The sequence below is a fragment of the Dendropsophus ebraccatus genome, chromosome 3 (assembly GCF_027789765.1).
Source record: "Dendropsophus ebraccatus isolate aDenEbr1 chromosome 3, aDenEbr1.pat, whole genome shotgun sequence".
In the NCBI taxonomy this organism is placed as follows: Eukaryota; Metazoa; Chordata; class Amphibia; order Anura; family Hylidae; genus Dendropsophus; species Dendropsophus ebraccatus.
In genome coordinates this window covers 111739347-111758168 of record NC_091456.1, presented here as the reverse complement: position 1 = coordinate 111758168, position 18822 = coordinate 111739347, and the positions used below count along the sequence as shown (strand labels likewise).

Sequence of the window (18822 nt, the reverse complement as noted above, 5' to 3'; positions counted from 1 at the left end):
GTGTGGGCATGCGGGGGCAGATCGGTCTTATGGGTTCGAGGAGTAAACTGCTAGCTACACAGGAACGGCGACCAGGATGAAAGTAATATAGTAAAATAGGGGGCTATCAGCAGGTTACATTTCCCTTTTCAGATGGAATTCTGAGCAGAGTGATAGTCGATAGACCGGACAATGGGCTGCCAACAATGGGAGGTAAACAACGACCCATCAGGAGAAGGAGGCAAGTTTGCTAAATGTCTATTAAAAGAATTTAATTTGTTAAAAGAATTTAATTTGACTAACAAGTTTATCTATAAGAGTTGAAATGGGAAAAGGTTAAAGCGAGACTTTGGAAACTAAATATAAATTTTCAAAACATTGTCTGTAATATAACTAATAAAAATATATTGTTTTATTATGTAGGTGTATATACTTCTGTTCGGGGCAGCACTAAGGGGAGACCCGGCCCCCTCTACTACCACCAACTTGTATGAGGTGATGGGGGGGGGGGGGGGGGGGGACGACGACAAACAGGACAACTGGCCAGGGCCCCCATCCCCAAGGGGGCCCCCTGCAACTGATATGATGTCTGCAAGCTGTAGCAAAGTTTACTGTGAAAACGCTGCAGCTTGCTTCTGGCCCTGGTTACTGCCTTGTCCACCTTAAATGATGTTCCTCCCTAAGAAATCTCCCCTTCGCTCTGACAAGCCTCCTACTTCTGGGTTAGCAGCACATGTCAGGATGGTTAGAGAGCACAGGGATGTCTGCAGATACAATGCTCCTCCCTGTCTACAGAAGACAGCTCCCTCATCTCTCTGCTCTGCATGAAAGGCAAGTATAAATGTGTAAGGGGTGTATATGTGTGTCATGTGAACATTTGGCATGTGTGATATGTGTATATTGGGTGCACTGTATGTTATACAGGTGTGTGTTGTATGTGTGGATAGGTAAGTATGTAAGTTTTTATTTTCATCATTGTCATAATGTCACCAGTTGTTTTCCTGTATCTTGCCATGTATTCTGATAACCTGCCATATGCTAGTGTACTCTTACATTATCACCTATATGCCTTTAAACTGCCATCATATCACCTGCTATGTGCCCTTATACTGCCATCATATCACCTGCTTTGTGCCCGTATACTGCCATCATATCACCTGCTATGTGCCCGTATACTGCCATATGACCTGCTATGTGCTCTGTATATTGTCATAATTTCACAAGCTGTGTGCACTTATAATGCCATCATATGACCTGCTATGTGCCCAAATACTGCCATCACAGGGCTCCAGATGGCGACCAAAATGGTCGCCAATGCGACTGATGTTTTGCAAATGGCGCCCAGATTTATTAATCTGGGCGCCATTTGCGACTGGCCCCGGCGGCGGCGCGCTGTCTCTTTAAGTATCCCCGGCTGATGCGCGGCTGCCGGGGGTGTCCCATTCTATCCCCGGCAGCGCGGCGCATCAGTGAGCTGCCTGGGGCCCTGACTTCCGGCACAGGAAGCGCACGTCAGAGACGCTTCCTGTGTCAGAAGTCACAGCCCCGGCGTACAGGGAGCTCACTGATGCGCCGCGCTGCCGGGGATAGGACGGGACACCCCCGGCAGCCGCGCATCAGCCAGGGACAGCGTCCGAAGAAGAAGAGGATCGCCGGGGGAGCGGGTTGTCAGGTGAGTTTGTGTGTTTGCTTTTTTTAAATACTGCTTAGCATAGAGGAAAGGGGGGCATATATAATGGGGGGAGAAGAGAGTGCCATCTATAATGGGGGGAAGAGAAGGGGGGGCATCTATAATGGGGGGAGAAGAGGGGCCATCTTCAAGGGGGGGAGAGGGGGCTAGCTATAAGGGGAGGGGGTATCTATAAGGGGGGGAGAAGAGGGGGCATCTATAATGGGGGGGAGGAGGGGGCATCTATAATGGGGGGGAGGAGGGGGCATCTATAATGGGGGGGAGGAGGGGGCATCTATAATGGGGGGGAGGAGGGGGCATCTATAATGGGGGGGAGGAGGGGGCATCTATAATGGGGGGGAGGAGGGGGCATCTATAATGGGGGGGAGGAGGGGGCATCTATAATGGGGGGGAGGAGGGGGCATCTATAATGGGGGGGGGAGGAGGGGGCATCTATAATGGGGGGGAGGAGGGGGCATCTATAATGGGGGTAGAGGGGGTCATCTATAATGGGGGTAGAGGGGGTCATCTATAAGGGGAGGGGGTATCTATAAGGGGGGGAGAAGAGGGGGCATCTATAATGGGGGGGAGAGGGGGCATCTATAATGGGGGGGAGGAGGGGGCATCTATAATGGGGGGGAGGAGGGGGCATCTATAATGGGGGGGAGGAGGGGGCATCTATAATGGGGGGGAGGAGGGGGCATCTATAATGGGGGGGAGGAGGGGGCATCTATAATGGGGGGGGGGTCATCTATAAGTGTAGGGCAAACTGGCTGCAGACACTGGGAGATAGATATATGCACAATTATTATTATCAGGGCCCCTCAGGTGTCTGTATTGTAGGGGGTCACTTGCATTAGTCACTAGGTGAGAGATATATCTATCTATATACACATCTTGTGGGGGGTCACTATGGCTGCAGTCATAAGTCTAGCTCAGTATGTATAGACTGTTGCAAGCTTTTAAAGGGAACCTGTCACCCCCGGTGACGGGGTGACAGGCTCCCAACCCCCTGTTAGAACCCCCTATACTCACCTCATCGCGCCGGGTCCCGCTTCTGAAGATGGTCAGGTCACGGAGATCTCAGCCGCTGCAGCCCGGCGCGCACACTGAGAGATGAGTCCAACACTCATAGAGAATGACGGAGCGCTGGACTCTCCCGTCATTCTCTATGAGCGTTGGACTCATCTCTCAGCGCACGCCGGGCTGCAGCGGCTGAGATCTCCGTGACCCGACCATCTTCAGAAGCGGGACGCGGCGCGATGAGGTGAGTATAGGGGGTTCTAACGGGGGGTTGGGAGCCTGTCACCCCGTCACCGGAGGTGACAGGTTCCCTTTAAGATCAAGTTCAGAAGAGTAAGCCTCATTAAAAGGCTAGCCAAGTGAAGCTGAAGTACTGAGTCAGACTGTATATGGTTGTCAAGTTGCAAGTTTCCATGTTGAACATTTTCAAACTAAGAAAAGAAAGGATCTAAAGGAGGAGGAGGCTGCCGTGGCCTCTGCACACAGTAAGTCCCATTTAACATAACATTAATTTTACATGGTTTAAAATGTTGGCGACCAAATATTCTATTTGGCGCCTAAATTTTTCAGGTTAGGAGCCGATGGCTCCCAGGTAAATTTTTTAGTCTGGAGCCCTGCATCATATGACCTGCCATGTGCCCTGTATACTTCTGTAACACCACCAGCTGTGTGCCTGTATATTGTATATTGCCATAATAAAATTTGTGTGTGTGTGTGGGGGGGGGGGCTGCTCCTGATCTTTTAAAGGGAACCAATCACTTAAAAAACGCATGTAACGCTATGGAGATGTGCTGTAGCAGCACCCAGCACACTTCCCAAACATGCTTTTATACCCCCCGTTCCTGCAATGTACAAGCTGAAAACTTACTTTATAAGCTTGGCGCTCTGTATGTAAATTAACCCAAAGTACAGCGGGTCCACTCTGCACTGTACTGCGCAGGTGCAGAAAGCCTCAAACTCATTGCTGGAGATCCGGCAATGAGTTCAAGGCTATTTTGCACCTGCGCAGTACGGCGCAGACCGGACCCGCTGTACTGTGCATGAGCGGCACAGCAAGAACGTAGGCGTCCTGACGTTAGGGACATCGTGCCTCCAGTGACATCGCCACGATTATGCAGGCTGCAGAACGCCCAAGGGACAGTGACTACTTGCCTGCAGCTCCGCGCCCAGAGGACTACTTGGGGGTAATTTACACACAGGGCACAAAGCTTATAAAGTACGTTTTCGGCTTGTACATTGCAGGGAGGGGGGTGTAAAAGCATGTTTGGGAAGTGTGCTGGGTGCTGCTACAGCACATTCCCATAGCATTACATGCGTTTTTTAAGTGATTGGTTCCCTTTAAGTCCCCAGCAACACTCCTGTTAGAAAACCTTTTGATTTAAAGTGACTGTACCACCAGGCCGAGGCTGAAGCACTGGAGGTGGGCCAACCCACCCTTAGTGGCAAGAAACCCAGCCCCTCCATGACGTGACTCCATTAGAATCAATGGAACCCTATCATAGAGGGGCTAGGGTTTCCTCCCACTAAGGGTGGGTTGGCCCACCTCCAGTGCTTCAGCCTCGGCCTGGTGGTACAGTCACTTGAATATGTGGTGGTACAATATCTGAGCTCTTGGGGCCCTAAAAGCAGCCCTGTTCTTATATACAGTCCAAAGGGCGGGGGGCTGCAGGACAGGACTGCATTGCCCCTCTCCACAGGTAGGAGTTCTATGAAGACAACCTCTATAAAGGGATTCTCTCTTTTCTGCATGTTACCCACAAAGGACACGTAGCCGATAGGCGGAGGTGTGACTCCTGGGCCCCTGCCGATAGCTTTACAGCCGGAGCCCGGTATCCTCGGTATACTAATGACCCGGTGCGGCCATCTCTGTGGGCCCTGTGACTGGACGTATCAGCCCTTCTATCTTCACACGCTGACATCCCTCCCGGCCATACACTGCTATGAGGAGACATAGTGTGTGCATAGTACTGCTGGACCACCACAATGCTATGCAGGAGCGTGCTCTACAGAAGTACAACACAGTGAGTCGGCCGGCTGTGTGCTCTCCATGTGCAGCACACCTATCGCTCTGAGCACCGTCCGCACCGAACCTAATGATGCCGACATCTTCCCAGACAGAGCGCAGCCGCACGGCCCATCACACAACTAGGCAGAAAGCCCCAATAAGCTCCGCCGCTCTCTCACCTTGTCACGCCAGCCACTTTTTCAGCTCCCTCGCTCTCCTCGGAAGTGCGTTGCTTAGCCGGATGTGACGTCATCCCCAACAGAACTTTATTGATATGAACAAATAGTACACGATCGGCTTCCGGGTCTGCAGGCGGTGTGCCGCAGATAGATGAGGCTGTGGCGGGGCGCTTGTTGCTTATTCTTCCCCACCAGCAGGGCCCCGGGCCTGCCATGTGCACAGCATGCGCTATAACGAGAAGGAGCTGCTGTCCCTCTCCAGACAGAGAGCGGAGAAAGCGGCAGAGCTGAGTATGAGGGGCCCGAAGAAAGGCAGCGGTGAGTGACTGCGGGGACACCAGTTACCCCATTACATGAAGGAAGGTATAGAGCCCCCCCAGCCACTATGGAGAATTGTGTCTTTCATTGTTCTGATCTTAAGGGTGCCTTCACACCTACCGTATCGCAGTAGAAAATCCGCTGCAGATCCGCAGCAGATTTGACAGTGCGTATTTAATGCTGTGTTCATTCATTTAGTTAAATCTGCTGCGATACGGTAGTTGTGAAGGCACCCTTAGGTTACAAACACACTTGGCGGGTCTGCAGCGAGTCTATATGCTGCGTTTTTGCAGCGAGACTCGCTGCAGATCCCGGCCCTATGCTTTTAATGGCAGACAAACACGCAGCAGGGATGTACATCCCTGCTGGGAGTTTGTTTGCAGCCCACCCCATTAACCCCCCGGCTGCCGGAGCTGATACTTCACCTGATCCCGGGTCCGTCGGTTCCCGATGTCTTCAGCAAGCCGGAGCGGGGACCAGGTGAAGTATATGCTCCAGCCAGCCGCCCGCAGCCCCGATCGCACGCCCCCCCCCCCCCCCCCCCCCCCCCCCCCCCGCAGCAGCACCGATCGCAGGCCCCCCCCCCCCCCCCCGCAGCACTGATCGCTTGCCCCCCCCGCAGCACTGATCGCTCGCACGCACCCCTGCAGCCCCAGCCGCCCGATCGCCCCCCCCCCCCGATGGGGGCTGCAGGTGGGCGATCGGTGCTGCGGGGGGGGCGATCGGGCGGCCGGGGCTGCGGGCGGCTGGCTGGAGCATATACTTCACCTGTTTGTCTGCCATTAAAAGCATAGGGCCGGGATCTGCAGCGAGTCTCGCTGCAAAAACGCAGCATGGAGACTCGCTGCAGACCCGCCAAGTGTGTTTGTACCCTAAGGTTACAAACACACTTGCCGGATCTGCAGCGAGTCTCCTTGCTGCGTTTTAGCAGCGAGACTCGCTGCAGATCCCGGCCCTATACTTTCACTAGCAGAGAAACTCGCAGCAGGGATGTACATCCCTGCTGCGATTTTGTCTGCAGCCCTCCCCATTAACCCCCTAGCCGCCGGACATTATACATTACCGGGTCCCCGTTCCTGCTTGCTTCGGGGCTCCCGGTGTCTTCACGGCCCGCCCGGCCAATCAGTGCGCTGCGGCGGGGCAGTGCACTGATTGGCCGGACGGAACATGCCGGGAGCCGCCGAAGCAAGCAGGAACGGGGACCTGGTAATGTATATCCCGCCTGCCCCCCCTGCAGCCCCGATCGCCCCCGGCCGCATGATCACCCCCCGGCCGTACGATAGGCCCCCGCAGCCCTGATCGCCCCCCCGGCCGCACGATCGCCCCCCACAGCCCCCTGGCCGCACGGGCTGCGGGGGGCTATGGTACGGCCGGGGGGTGTGGGGGGCGATCATGGGGCTGGGGGCGATCGGGGCTGCGGGGGGCTATGTACATCCCTGCTGCGAGTTTCTCTGCTAATGAAAGTATAGGACTGGGATCTGCAGCGAGTCTCGCTGCAAAAACGCAGCAAGGAGACTCGCTGCAGATCCGGCAAGTGGGTTTGTACCCTTAAAGGGGTTATCCAGCGGAAATCAACTGGTGTCAGAAAGTTATATACAGATTTGTAAGTTACTTCTATTTAAAAATCTTAAGTCTTCCCATACTTATCAGCTGCTGTATGTCATGCAGGAGAAGTTTCATTTCCAGTCTGACACAGTGCTGACAGTGACAGTGTCAGGAACTGTCCATAGCAGGAGAAGTTTTCTACAGGGATTCCCATAGAAAACCTCTCCTTCTCTGGACAGTTCCTATCTGGGCCAGAGATGTCAGTAGAGAGCACTGAGTCAGACTGGAAATGAAACTTCTCCTGCATGACATACAGCAGCTGAGAAGTATGGGAAGACTTAAGATTTTTAAATAGAAGTAAATTACAAATCTATATAACTTTCTGACACCAGTTGATTTGAAAGAAAAAGGTTTTCACTGGATGACTCTGCAGGTGTAGTTTCTGGCATTCTCACTTCATAGTAATATATATTGCTTAGAGCATTCTCTAAGAGCAATGCTTTGGTTTAAGAGCTCACTGTACTGGGTGGGAGCACGAGTGGGGCATGGTCTGCATAGCGGGCTCTACAGCATGGTACTCTGACCCGGGAAGTCTCCCTCACCTTCCAAATCATGGCAGATCTACTTCAGGCTGGGGCTTACATCAGGGGACAGGACTGTGGAGACAATCTCTCCATAGCTGTAACCCCTCTCTCCACAGACAGTGAGTGCTGCTATACTGTGCCCACATCTGCCCTGCTCATTCCTTCATGCTCCCTGCAGTCTCTGTCAGCCCTTGTGTTTCCCATCCTCTCCATTACTGTACAGTAACTTATAATATCACATATTCTGCTGTTTCTAAATGTTTGTTTCATTTGTTTTACATGTTATTCGGAATAATAAATCATTATTTTTGGGGTGTGGAACCAATTGTCTGCATTTCTATGATTTCTTATGGGAAAATTTGCTTTGGTTTAAAGTGACTGTACCACCAGGCCCAGGCAGACCCACCCTTAGTGGGAAGAAACTCCAGCCCCTCCATGACGTGACTCCATTAGAATCAATGGAACCCTATCATAGAGGGGCTGTGGTTTCCTCCCACTAAGGGTGGGTCTGCCTGGGCCTGGTGGTACAGTCACTTTGAGTGGATTTGGATTACAAGCACGGTCCCGGAACGAATTATGCTCGTAATCCAAGGCACCACTTTACATCTACATATAAGTGCTTACAGGAACTTTATGAAGCAATAAAGGATAAAATAGTTAGGACCATGAAGAAAACGTAGGAAAATGATATCTCATAGCGGTACGTATTAGTGAAATCTCTGGCGCTGTGTGTGAGGCACTAATTTTTATACTGGTCAGTGTTTAGTCAGCTGTCGTGACTGGACCTGGATAATACAATCCTTGTTCAGTCTCCTGAAGTCAGCTTTTTAGTCTTGTGCTGGTTGGGAAAAAAAAAAAAAAAAAAAAGAAGACTTAACATGTGAAGTCCCACCCATACAGCGTGTGTCAGCTCAATGCGTCCAATCAAATGACTGCCTTCTCTGTGAGGGCGCAGATGACTTGGGACTAGGGATGCACGATGCACCGAAATATCGGTACTATCATCGATATTCCAGGTGCAAAAACAGTTCTGTACCAGGATTTCCTGGTATTCGATACTTTATGTTAAAGAGTCACTGTCGTATTTTTTTTTTTGCAGAAATCAATAGTCCAGGCGATTTTAAGAAACTTTGTAATTGGGTTTATTAGCCAAATCTGCCATTATCTGCATGTAAAAAGCCTTTTCCCAGGTCCCCCCCTCCTTCCTCTTTTTCATCCACTCTGAAAAATCTGAAAATTGTGACTTGTTGCAGGAGTCGTCCCCTGTCTGTTCTAGGGAGAGGGGAGGGGGGAGGAGGAAGGAGGGAGTTAGCCGGCAGCAGAAAGCAGATAACAGAGGATTACAGGCACATAGCTGGGAGACAGCTGTAATCTGAGCTCAGACAGGTCACTGGTGATGGTCAGAACAGATAACGGGTGAGGGATTTGTAGATTAACTCTTTGTTGTCCTGTTTTGGTCTTTTCTTTAGCTCTCTCCATAGGAGAACAATGAAGACAGGGGGGGAGAGCTTCAAACTGCTTTTTCATGATAAAAATGCATTTTTCGGATAATAAACCCAATTACAAAGTTTCTTAAAATCGCCTGGACTATTGATTTCTGCAAAAAAAAAATTCACGACAGTGACACTTTAAGCTGTGCAATAGAGCAGCTTAACATAAAGTATAGCACACAGAACACGGCTACCTGAGCACCGGCCATGTTCTGTGTGCTGCCCCCTGCTGTGCAGAACCTTCACCTCCCGGGTCATCAGCTGCTGCTCCATGCTGCCCGGTCCCGTTGTTGTCCTCTCCCCGCTCAAAGATAAAAGTACATAATGGATTCTTACTTATTCACATCACTAGTCTTTCTACAGTAGTGACAAACAATGCTGGAGATGAGTCTCATCAATGGCTTTAATGGACTTTTTTTGTCTCTAGCATTTGTGTTTTTGTTACAGCTGCCGGTCCCATTCACCACAGATCTAATAAGTCACAGTGACTCCATCTTATGGCCCTGTGATCCTGGTTGGATGGGACTTACAGTTGCAATATGGATATTACTCTTGGCTTACACATTATCAGCATGGCTAATCCAACTTGTCAATGGGGAAGCAGCACTTGAATCCTGCAGCCTCCAAGTGATAACAGGTTATTGTTATCCAGTAATAATGCTCCATGTCTAAAGGCCCTATTCCACCAACAGATCTGACGACAGATTATCTGCCAAAGATTTGAAGCCAAACCCAGGAGTGGATTTGAAAAGAGGAGAAATCCAGTCTTTCCATTATGACCTGTTCTCTGATTATAGTCTGTTCCTGGGTTTGGCTTCAAATCTTTGGCAGATAATCTGTCATCAGATCTGTTGGTGGAATAGGGCTTTTATTCTTGGTCTTTGCTGCCTTCCTAATAAGCTGCTACCTGAGAATCTTTGAGGTTTTACATTTTTAATTTGGCAAAGCTATTCCCTCTGCCCTATATGTTATGTACTGCCCTGTATGTTATGTACTGGCTATATTTTTATATATAGCCCGCTATTTTTTTTTATTGGTGCCTGCATCCCATATAGTACAGCAGCCCGCTTATATTGAGGACCTGGGCAGCACACCCAGGGCAGTTTCTGCCATGAGGCAGACTGAGCTTTCTGCCTCAGGCAGATTCTTTACTCCACTAGGGGGCAGCACAATCCCTTACTTTCACTTTCAGCTTGCATCCGGTCTGCAAGCACAGCTCCAGGCACCTCTGCCTCTTCATACCCCTCTGCCTCCTTCTCAGGCCCTCTCTCCCTCAGAGATGGACAGGCCAGTCACTGGGGGCGGCTGTCTCCTAGCTGCTGGCTGTCTGTGTTGAAGCAGAGAGGAAGGCCCAGCACCACAGCAGTGTGCCCTGTACCCTCCCGTACAGCCTGATCTCCTGACCCCTTCACTGCTGGCCTGGGATGTGACATCTACTAGATGCAATAGAAGCAATAGAAAACCCCTAGAATCCATAGTTATAGCCGCACACTGTAATAATACCATAAGAATTAGTATACACTACTTACATTATTAGTGCAGTGTACTGTGAAAATGAATCCACTGTATAAAAAATGCAAATCGCTACTTTTCCCTATTTTTCAAATAAAAAAATCTAAAGAAGAATATATATAACTATGAGTGTATGTTCACACAGAAATTTCAAGCGGAGACAGTGCGGCAGACTCCACTTAAAGTTCCACCTGTCCCATTGACTCTGAAATTTTTGAGCGTATTCCATAGTGTGAACTATAGAAACTATATAAAGAAAAACGGCATTACTTCTCTGCATGGTGAACGCCATAAAAAGAATATATCCGTGCAATGTATTCATTATTGGTATATATATGCTGTATATTGCTACTAGTACATATCTATATATGTATATATCTGTTTATGCAGTTGGCTACATAGATTTCTTAACTATTTATTAATTTGGGGGGGGCATTTCAATTCTCGCCTCAGGCAGCAGAAAACCTAGAATCGGCCCTGAGCACACCACACATTAGAAATGACACAGGCAGCCCCTTCCCAGCAGAAAGGCTTAGATACATTAGAGATTACATTCATGGTAGGATCAAACAGAATCTCAGCAGACTGTATAACGCCAGGCAGACTTAGATACGGCAGCTAAGCATCCCAGAAATAAAATGTAATTAAAAGTAATCAAAATGTAACAAATATACAAAGATATGCAAACCTACACAAAGATGGTACCAATCAAAGCTTTAGATCATGGCGCATAAAAATTACCCTCACACAGCCCTACAGGCCAAAAGATAAGAAAGCTATGGGAGTCAGAGCACAGCAATTGTTGAACAGAAATTGTATCACTGTAATAGTAGGAGCTGAATAATATAGATAACATGTCAGATGTATCACACAGTGAACAGTGTAAAATTTATAGCTGCAGTTTAGGGGGGGTGTTGAGATTTATCAGACATGGTATAAAGTGAAACTGGGTCAGTTGCCCCTAGCAACCAATCAGATTCCACCTTTCATTTTCCAAAGAGTCTGTGAGGAATGAAAGGTGGAATCTCATTGGTTGCTAGGGGCAACTGAGCCAGTTTTACTTTACACCATGTTTGATAATTCTCCCTCAAAATTTGTATTTTTATGGGGGTTTTTTTATAAGTTATTAGGTATTGAAATGGTATCAAGTATTGAAATAAAAACGTTGGTATTGGTATTGAACTCAAAATTCTGGTATCGTGACATCACTACTTGGGACTTCCTGTGTTTAGATTCTTTTGGGGAAAAAAAGTCAAAAAACAGGAAGTGCCATGTTTCCTATGATAACTAAAAAAAATTAGTTGTAAAAATTAGTAAATTGCAAACTTTATCACATCTACCGTTTTTAGATTTTCACATTTTTAACAGTAACTCTTTAACAAGCCCTTAAAGTATAACTATATTAGTTGACATGGGAATACCCCTTTAAAGGGGTTATCTAACCTTAGAAAACATGTCCACATTTTTTTTCCAGAGACACCTTAACTATTGTCTGCAGTTTGGATGGGGTTTTGCAACTCTGCTCCATTAATGTGAATGGAGCTTAAAAAGGAACTGTCAGCAGGTTAGACAAATATAAGTGGGCACAGGGCGCTGAGGATTACGGTATGTCTCTTACTTTCATCCTTGGTGCCATTCCCATGTTGTTAGTTGTGAAATCCTGTGCCCGTTAAGCTGTGCCCCTCCCTCCCTTTCAAGCACTGATCTGGCCGGCCCACTCTATTGATATTCATTGAAAGAAAGAAAGTGGCCATGTTTTTGTAGCACTGGATAACCCCTTTAAGGACTTTTCTGGGACTTTGATATTGATGGGCAATTCTTAGGATATCAGTTAACATCTAAGTTATGTCAACTTTAAGATCCGCTGATTAATGGGTTGTGATGCCTCAATGAGGGTTCCTTTTACCAAGCACAGCTCTATACATTTTGTGTGGCTGTCTCTGGTATTGCAACTTTGTTCATTTATTTCAGTGGCATGGAGCTGCAGAGATCTGCAGTACCAGGTACAGCCAAGTAGTACAATGGTTTTCTTGTCCATTTGGAGTGCCACTTTAATGCAATATGTCTTTATGTCTTGAACTGTGACTTTCCCAGCTATGGTAAGGGGCAGGTAGAAAGGGAAGGCCAGGAGGAATCACCCTTTTCACAGAGCCTTGTTACAAAATAATTTAGGGTATTCTGGGTGAAAAAAATATTTTCCTATTGATATACATTTATAATTTACCTTTATTTAAAATTCTCCTTTTTTGCATCCAGCTCCGGCTTTGGTAGACCGGACGCTGTAGTTCTTATGGTCTCAACACAAGTAAAATGCATTCTTTTGCAAGTTGACCAGTAAAATGTGACCAAATGTATAGAGGGGAGTTCAATGTGATCGTGTATACAAGCTCTTTGTACTGCACACCTGTACCCCCTATGTAGGAGAAAGATATACTTAGTATAAATAGAAATGTTGTTTTTCTTAAATACACTTTCTTCCTTATGTGGATGTGTGTTTATTTTATTTATTTACTTATTTTCAGTACTGAAGAAGCGTTTGGTGAAATTGGTCGTGAATTTTCTGTTTTACTTTCGGGCAGATGAAGAAGAGGTGGGTAAATGTAAGCCAGTGCAGTTCTTCATCCTAGAGATTCTAAGGGCCCTATCAAACAGAGCGATAATTAGCCGATTCCGGGCGATTATCGCTCTGTTTATGAGACAACGATCAGCCGATGAAAGAATTATCGGTTATTCGTTGGTTTAGGTTTGGACCTAAAATCATCTGGCATCAACCTGAGGATTGCTTAAACATCTGACATCTTACCTCTCCCATCTTCCGGTCTTCTCTCCTGTGCTCTGCAGCTTCCTGGTCCCAGCAGCTGACAGGCCGATCAGCCAATCACAGGCATGGCGGTCCCACTAATGTTCATGCAGCCCTTACTGCCCAATTATCGGGCAGTCTAATAGGTCGAGATCTCTGCTTGCTTACTGTGAATGAAAACATTCTAGTTTCATCCAGGCTGTAAGAACATCCATAACACTTACAATATGTAGAGCTGAGAAACAAAGACAGGTACATTTGCATCCATTTACTGACAAAAAGCAGAGTGAGAACTTTTCATATTACAGAAACCTAGGTTCAGGGACACATGTAAGTCTATGGAAGCAGCACAGGTGCATGGAGATGATGTTTCCTGGGGGTCGGGTAACCAAGTCAATAGACAGCTAAACCATGGCCCAGAGGAGCCCAGAGGAGATGTCCTGTGCCTACAAAGGGAGGGTGGAAGAGGGAGCTGAGCGTGGTCAGAGTGGACCCAGAGTAGAGGATTTTACACTTCCAGAGTGGATAAGAAAAAAAAAATGAGGAAAGCGTGCAAGGTTATGCATGACTATTAGACACAGTGTGGTATTGGGAACAGGGATTGTTTAGAATATAGTTTTTGTTAACCGGATAACCCCTTTTATACCTGGGTCAAATGTTCCTTTACATTTAAATGTTCTGCTTTAAAGCAATACCGTATCCACCACCCCACCCCCTCAGATACTCCAGATAATCTGTTTGATGACAGTAAGTCCTTACCGCTTGTGTCTTTTAAAATGTGCCTGTTGCCTAAGTTAGGAAAAAAATGATCTTTTAATCTGCAGCATCTGAGTCAATGAGGCTGTCTAGGGTATAGAAACTCTAAGCCTTGCCTCATTGACTCAACTGCTGCAGATTAGAAGATCATTTTATACACAACCTGAAAGAACTTGCTCTCATCAATTGGACAGTACCAGCAGTTTCAGGGGCTGGGTTGGTGGATACAGTATCACTTTACAGGGAAACTTTCATCAGGTTAGACAACTCTAACCTGCTGATAGCCCCCTATTGCGCACAGGGCTTGCCTTCCTCCTCGGCGCCCTGTGCGCAAAAGGGAGCTATCAGCAGGTTAGATTTGTCTAACCTGCTGATAGTTCCCCTCTAAAGTCCTTATTCAGCTATAAGGTTGTATCTCTTTTTAATTCTTACAGCCCATTGGAGCACTTCTTTTAGAACACTGTATAGTGAAAAAGGAAGACGAGAAAAGTTTTTCAATATGTAAGTACCCTATATTCATAATATAGGCATATAATATGTAAAAAGGTTTCATATTGGATACATAATAATTTATCTCTGGTCCCCACCCCAGCCACACTTAAAGCGGCACTATCAGCAGGTTCTTCCCAGAGAACCTGCTGATATGCCGCAGGAGCTGGGTCCCTCAGTAGTAGATAGCCATTACTTTAAGCCCTGTCCTCCCCCGCATTGTTTGTAAAATCACTAAATGCTCTTATGCAAATTACTAGCATAAGAGCATTAAGGGCGTTGTTCAGGGCCGGAGAGCATCGCTGCGCCCCACCCAGCCCACCCCCTCCCGTCTTGCCCACTATGCATATTCATAACTACATAGTGGGCTGTATACACTGTGGCTGCACAGGGAAGCAGTCCCGCCGGAGATGGGCTGCTTCTGGCGCATGCGTGAACCCTCGGGCCGCCGCCGATCCTCCCGGGGGTCCCTCGGGACGTAAGTCTAAGTTTAAGATAGACTTATACTTACGTCCTGAGCAACCTCCGGGAAGACCGGCAGCGGCCCAGGGGATTTACGATTGCGCGGGAAGGAGCTTGTCTCTGGCAGAAACTGCTTCCCTGCGCAGCCGTGTTTACAGCCCACTATGCAGTTATGAATATGCATAGTGGGCAGGACCGGAGGGGGCGGGCTGGGCGGGGCGTGGAGATGCTCTCTGGCACCGAACAACTCCCTAAATACTCTTATGCTAGTAATGTGCATAAGAGCATTTAGTGATTTTACAAACAATGCGGGGGAGGACAGGGGTTAAACTAATAGCTATGTACTACCGAGGGACCCAGCTACTGCGACATATCAGCAGGTTCTCTGGAAAGGCTCTATTACATGAAGACATTATCGTCCGTTACGGCTGATAATCACGTTGGGGGAGATTTATGAAAAGGTGTAAATATACACCTGGTGTAAACTGCCCACAGCAACCAATCACAGCTCCTCTTATATTTTACCAGAGCTGAAAGCTGAGCTGTGATTGGTTGCTGTGGGCAGTTTACATCAGGTGTATATTTACACCCTTTCATAAATCTCCCCCTCTGTGTATAAGAAGACAACAATCAGCCGACATACTGACAAGTTCACACACACAGTTAATTGACCAATTTATCTGACAGATTTTTGAAAAAATTGATTGATTTTAATAGAAGAGAAATCCCAGTCTTTCCATTATGACCTGATATTTGTTTATAGTCTCTTCCTGGCTTTTGCTTCGAAAATCTGCCAGATAAATTGGTCAATTATCTGTATGTGTAAATGCAGCCTGATTTAGCTGGAGTAACATGTAACATCTATAACCAGCTTCAGTTGGCTATTTCATTGTTTGTAGTTCTTACAGTATGTTAATTTTCAGCCTTCATTGATGAGCCAGACAGGAAGTACATGTTTGAATGCAGCAGTCGGGAACAGCGGGATGAGTGGATACAAGCACTGACTAATGCAAGGTGAGCACTACATCAGATATAAAAGAAATATCTATATTAGCTACTTTTTCTAAATTTGTAAGCATAGAATTAAAGGACAACTCCCACGGGACCCCAAAAAAAAAAAAAACACAGACACACACAGACACCATACTCACCATCTCTCCGGTGACGATCGCCACTCGATTCGCCCGCCGTCCGCCTCTCCGTCGCCGCCGTCCGTCATCCAGCGATGTCTCCAACTTCCGGGTCCAGGGGATGGAAAAGGCTGCCGGTGCGCTTGCGCACCGGCAGCCTTTTCATTGGCTGGAGCGCATCACATGGCTTCCAGCAAGCTCAGCCAATCAGGGCTGAGCAAGCTGGAAGCCATGTGATGCGCTCCAGCCAATGAAAAGGCTGCTGGTGCGCATGTGCACCAGCAGCCTTTTCATCCCCATTCACTTTGCATGAAGACGCCGAGGAGGAAGAAGACCCGGACCGCCCCCAGCTCTGACGTCGTCGTCACCAGATGCCGCCCCGGAGAAGAGGACCGTGACGATCGTAATAGGTAATGTATACATTCCTTAACTTCCGGGGTGGGGGGTCGGGGGTCCGAAAGTGGGGGAAGGGGGCCAGGCCGGGTATTTAACCACATTACAAAGTTATATAACTTTGTAATGTGCGTTAAATGAGCAAAAAAAAATTTTTGTGGGAGTTGTCCTTTAAATAAACTAGAAGTGCATTTCCAGGGGAAAATATATAGTGTTTGAAAGAGCACCCCTGTAACTGACTTCTTTTTAAGAAAAAGTTTAACCCTTGATACCCTCGCGTTAAGGGCGACTTTGGGGCCGTCCCCTTTACAGTGACATCCACAGCAGCCTTAGACCGGGTTTACACTCATCCAGTGGTGCTGGGCATTTCCCTCCAGCACATGAGAAAAGCACCAGAGGTAAATGCATCTTTGAACTGATCCTATTGTTTTCAATGGGACAGTTCAAAGCACACAACAGACAAATAGTGCCGCCGCATCGGAGGCCTTGCTGGTACCAACGCATGCATATGTGCACCGTCCGGCTTTTGCAGCCGACACTCCAAAGAAAGGTGGCCCCTGGCAGGAGGGGCAGCACCGTATTGTAGATGTCCTTATGTCCTGCTGCCCACAGTAGAGGGCACTGATGTTAGTTGCCCCCACCCCCCCCATAGTAGTTCACCGGCTCTGATGCTGTCTTCTGTATCAGCTGACCTTATAGTAGATGCACCCTGTAAGGTGTACCCCTAAAGTAGTCTATCTGCTTTAGCGGTACACCTCACAGGGGGCAGTCTACTCCTGTGCTGCTGCCCCCTATAATGGATGGGCGCTGTATGTAGAGGAAAAAACTATCGCAACAGATGGTTTTATTGAAAAAAGTATAGAAAACCTGATGAAATCTGATGCCTTTTCTTAAAAAAAAAAAACTGAAATGGATGCAACTTATATATGTAAACCTAGCCTTATAATGGTAAAGAAAATTGCTCGGTTACCATGACAATCTTGTGGAAATTATTTGTCAGTGAGGCAAAAGGACCTTCCATCTTCTACATCTTCTATTGGCCAATAGGCAACATGTGACTGCGTGAATGTTGTCAGGCTTTGGGTGAAAGCCAAAGTTTCTATTGGCTGCTACATTTCAGCTATTTGCTTATGTTCTGTGATTGGCTGGTTAGTGCTGTGCTGGACATTTTGTCATTTGTTTTGATTGACAGGTGTCTTAGTGTTCAGACCCTTACTGATTATTGGAATTAGCTGGGAGAAGTGTGCACCTAGACCTTTCTTCCCTTGGCTAGTTGCAGTCTTCATCCAATTGCAAGAGATATCCCCATAGACTTATAATGGAGCCTGTCTCCTGTAACTGGACCGAGATCTCAGCTATCTTTGTCATTACCATCCTTGACTACCGAAGAGCTTCTGTCACTTCTGGCTATCTATCTAGAGATCTGTGTGTCCGTTGAAAGAAAAAGTTTTATAAATTTGATGTTGTGTGTTTGAGTGTTTGCTATTGTGTTTCAGTTACGAGTTCATGAGGAAAAGTCTCCTGTTTTATAGAAATGAAATTCTGAAGGTTAGTGGGAAGGTGAGTTAATGGTATGGGGGGGCATTTTTAACATTACTATTTGATAAGATACTTATATTGGCCTGTGCATATAGGATCCTTTAGAGCAATATGGAATATCTGAGGAATCTCGGTTTCAGCTGGAACCCTCAAGCATCTGATGTCTATCTTGTCACTGTCAAGCAAAACTGTTGTCTGTTAGCCTGGACTGTGCGTGATGACCTAACTCCATTGGCAGTATGATCTGTAGATTTTATCTGACCACATGCCTCAAGCTGAGTGATTACGAGGCAAATGAAGAAGGATTGAGGCGAACCAGGTTATACTAGGTGTGAGAATCTTCCAATAATTCTTTTCTTGTCCTACAGTTGTTTGTCTTGAAATGGGGGGATGCTTTTATTACGCAAAGAGTCTTAATTTAAAGATACATGGGCACTTACATTTCTATGAGTAGTTTCCGCACTGACATTTCCAGTTGTCTATTTGCTGTATATAACATTCGCATTGTGATACAATGGAGCTGAACACTGAAGTGTGAACAGCAGGCCTTATATTATAGAATAGATACAATAGAAAATTCTATGGCATTATTGGGAAGTTTAAAAGCTACTACATACTGTAGGTTCAAGTGAATGTTTAGACTGATTTTTTTATTCTTGGACTAGCCTGCTGGTTGTGATGTCACAATTTTTTCTTTATCTGGTGGCATATGTAGTATAATAAACACTATGTAAACTAAAACCAAAAGATAATGGGATAAAACCCACACAGCATAGCTCATTCACTGAGACATACAATAATCTGACAGATGCTTCTTGTCAGTACACAACAAACTACCACACTCTTCATCTGTTTAGTCACGGTGTTGTCTGAGATTAAAATTGAAAATGTAACAAAGCTTCACAAATTCTTAAAAATATGTTTAATAAAAAAACATTTTTTTTTTTTA

At 46.9% G+C, this 18822-nt stretch overlaps 2 protein-coding genes across 3 annotated transcripts in view; one reads left to right on the top strand and one right to left on the bottom strand.

Moving 5' to 3' along the window:
- The window catches only part of SF3A2 (splicing factor 3a subunit 2), a 19096-nt gene extending 14144 nt beyond the window's left edge, over positions 1-4952 (bottom strand). The window contains exon 1 of the mRNA XM_069962501.1: positions 4856-4952. The gene's annotated coding sequence lies outside the window, so the exon portion shown is untranslated. The remainder of the gene's footprint in view (positions 1-4855) is intronic.
- Positions 4942-18822, top strand: PLEKHJ1 (pleckstrin homology domain containing J1). Of its 2 annotated transcripts, none has more exons than XM_069962503.1 (6): positions 4942-5173; positions 12827-12894; positions 14295-14361; positions 15735-15825; positions 17831-17882; positions 17969-18822. In XM_069962503.1, the coding sequence occupies exons 1-6, from the start codon at positions 5080-5082 to the stop codon at positions 18032-18034; spliced, it is 438 nt and encodes a 145-aa protein (XP_069818604.1). In that variant the 5' UTR covers positions 4942-5079; the 3' UTR covers positions 18035-18822. The 2 variants fall into 2 exon arrangements, with proteins under 2 accessions (XP_069818604.1, XP_069818603.1); XM_069962502.1 differs by having other exon boundaries at positions 4946-5173; positions 17831-17894.

Bases quoted from the DNA above. Each gene is read 5' to 3' on its own strand.
- PLEKHJ1 (XM_069962502.1), top strand. From the start codon at position 5,080: ATGCGCTATAACGAGAAGGAGCTGCTGTCCCTCTCCAGACAGAGAGCG. The intron at 15,826-17,830 runs GTGAGCACTACA...ATTGTGTTTCAG, and splicing joins CAAGCACTGACTAATGCAAG to TTACGAGTTCATGAGGAAAA. The intron at 17,895-17,968 runs GTGAGTTAATGG...CTGTGCATATAG, and splicing joins TTCTGAAGGTTAGTGGGAAG to GATCCTTTAGAGCAATATGG.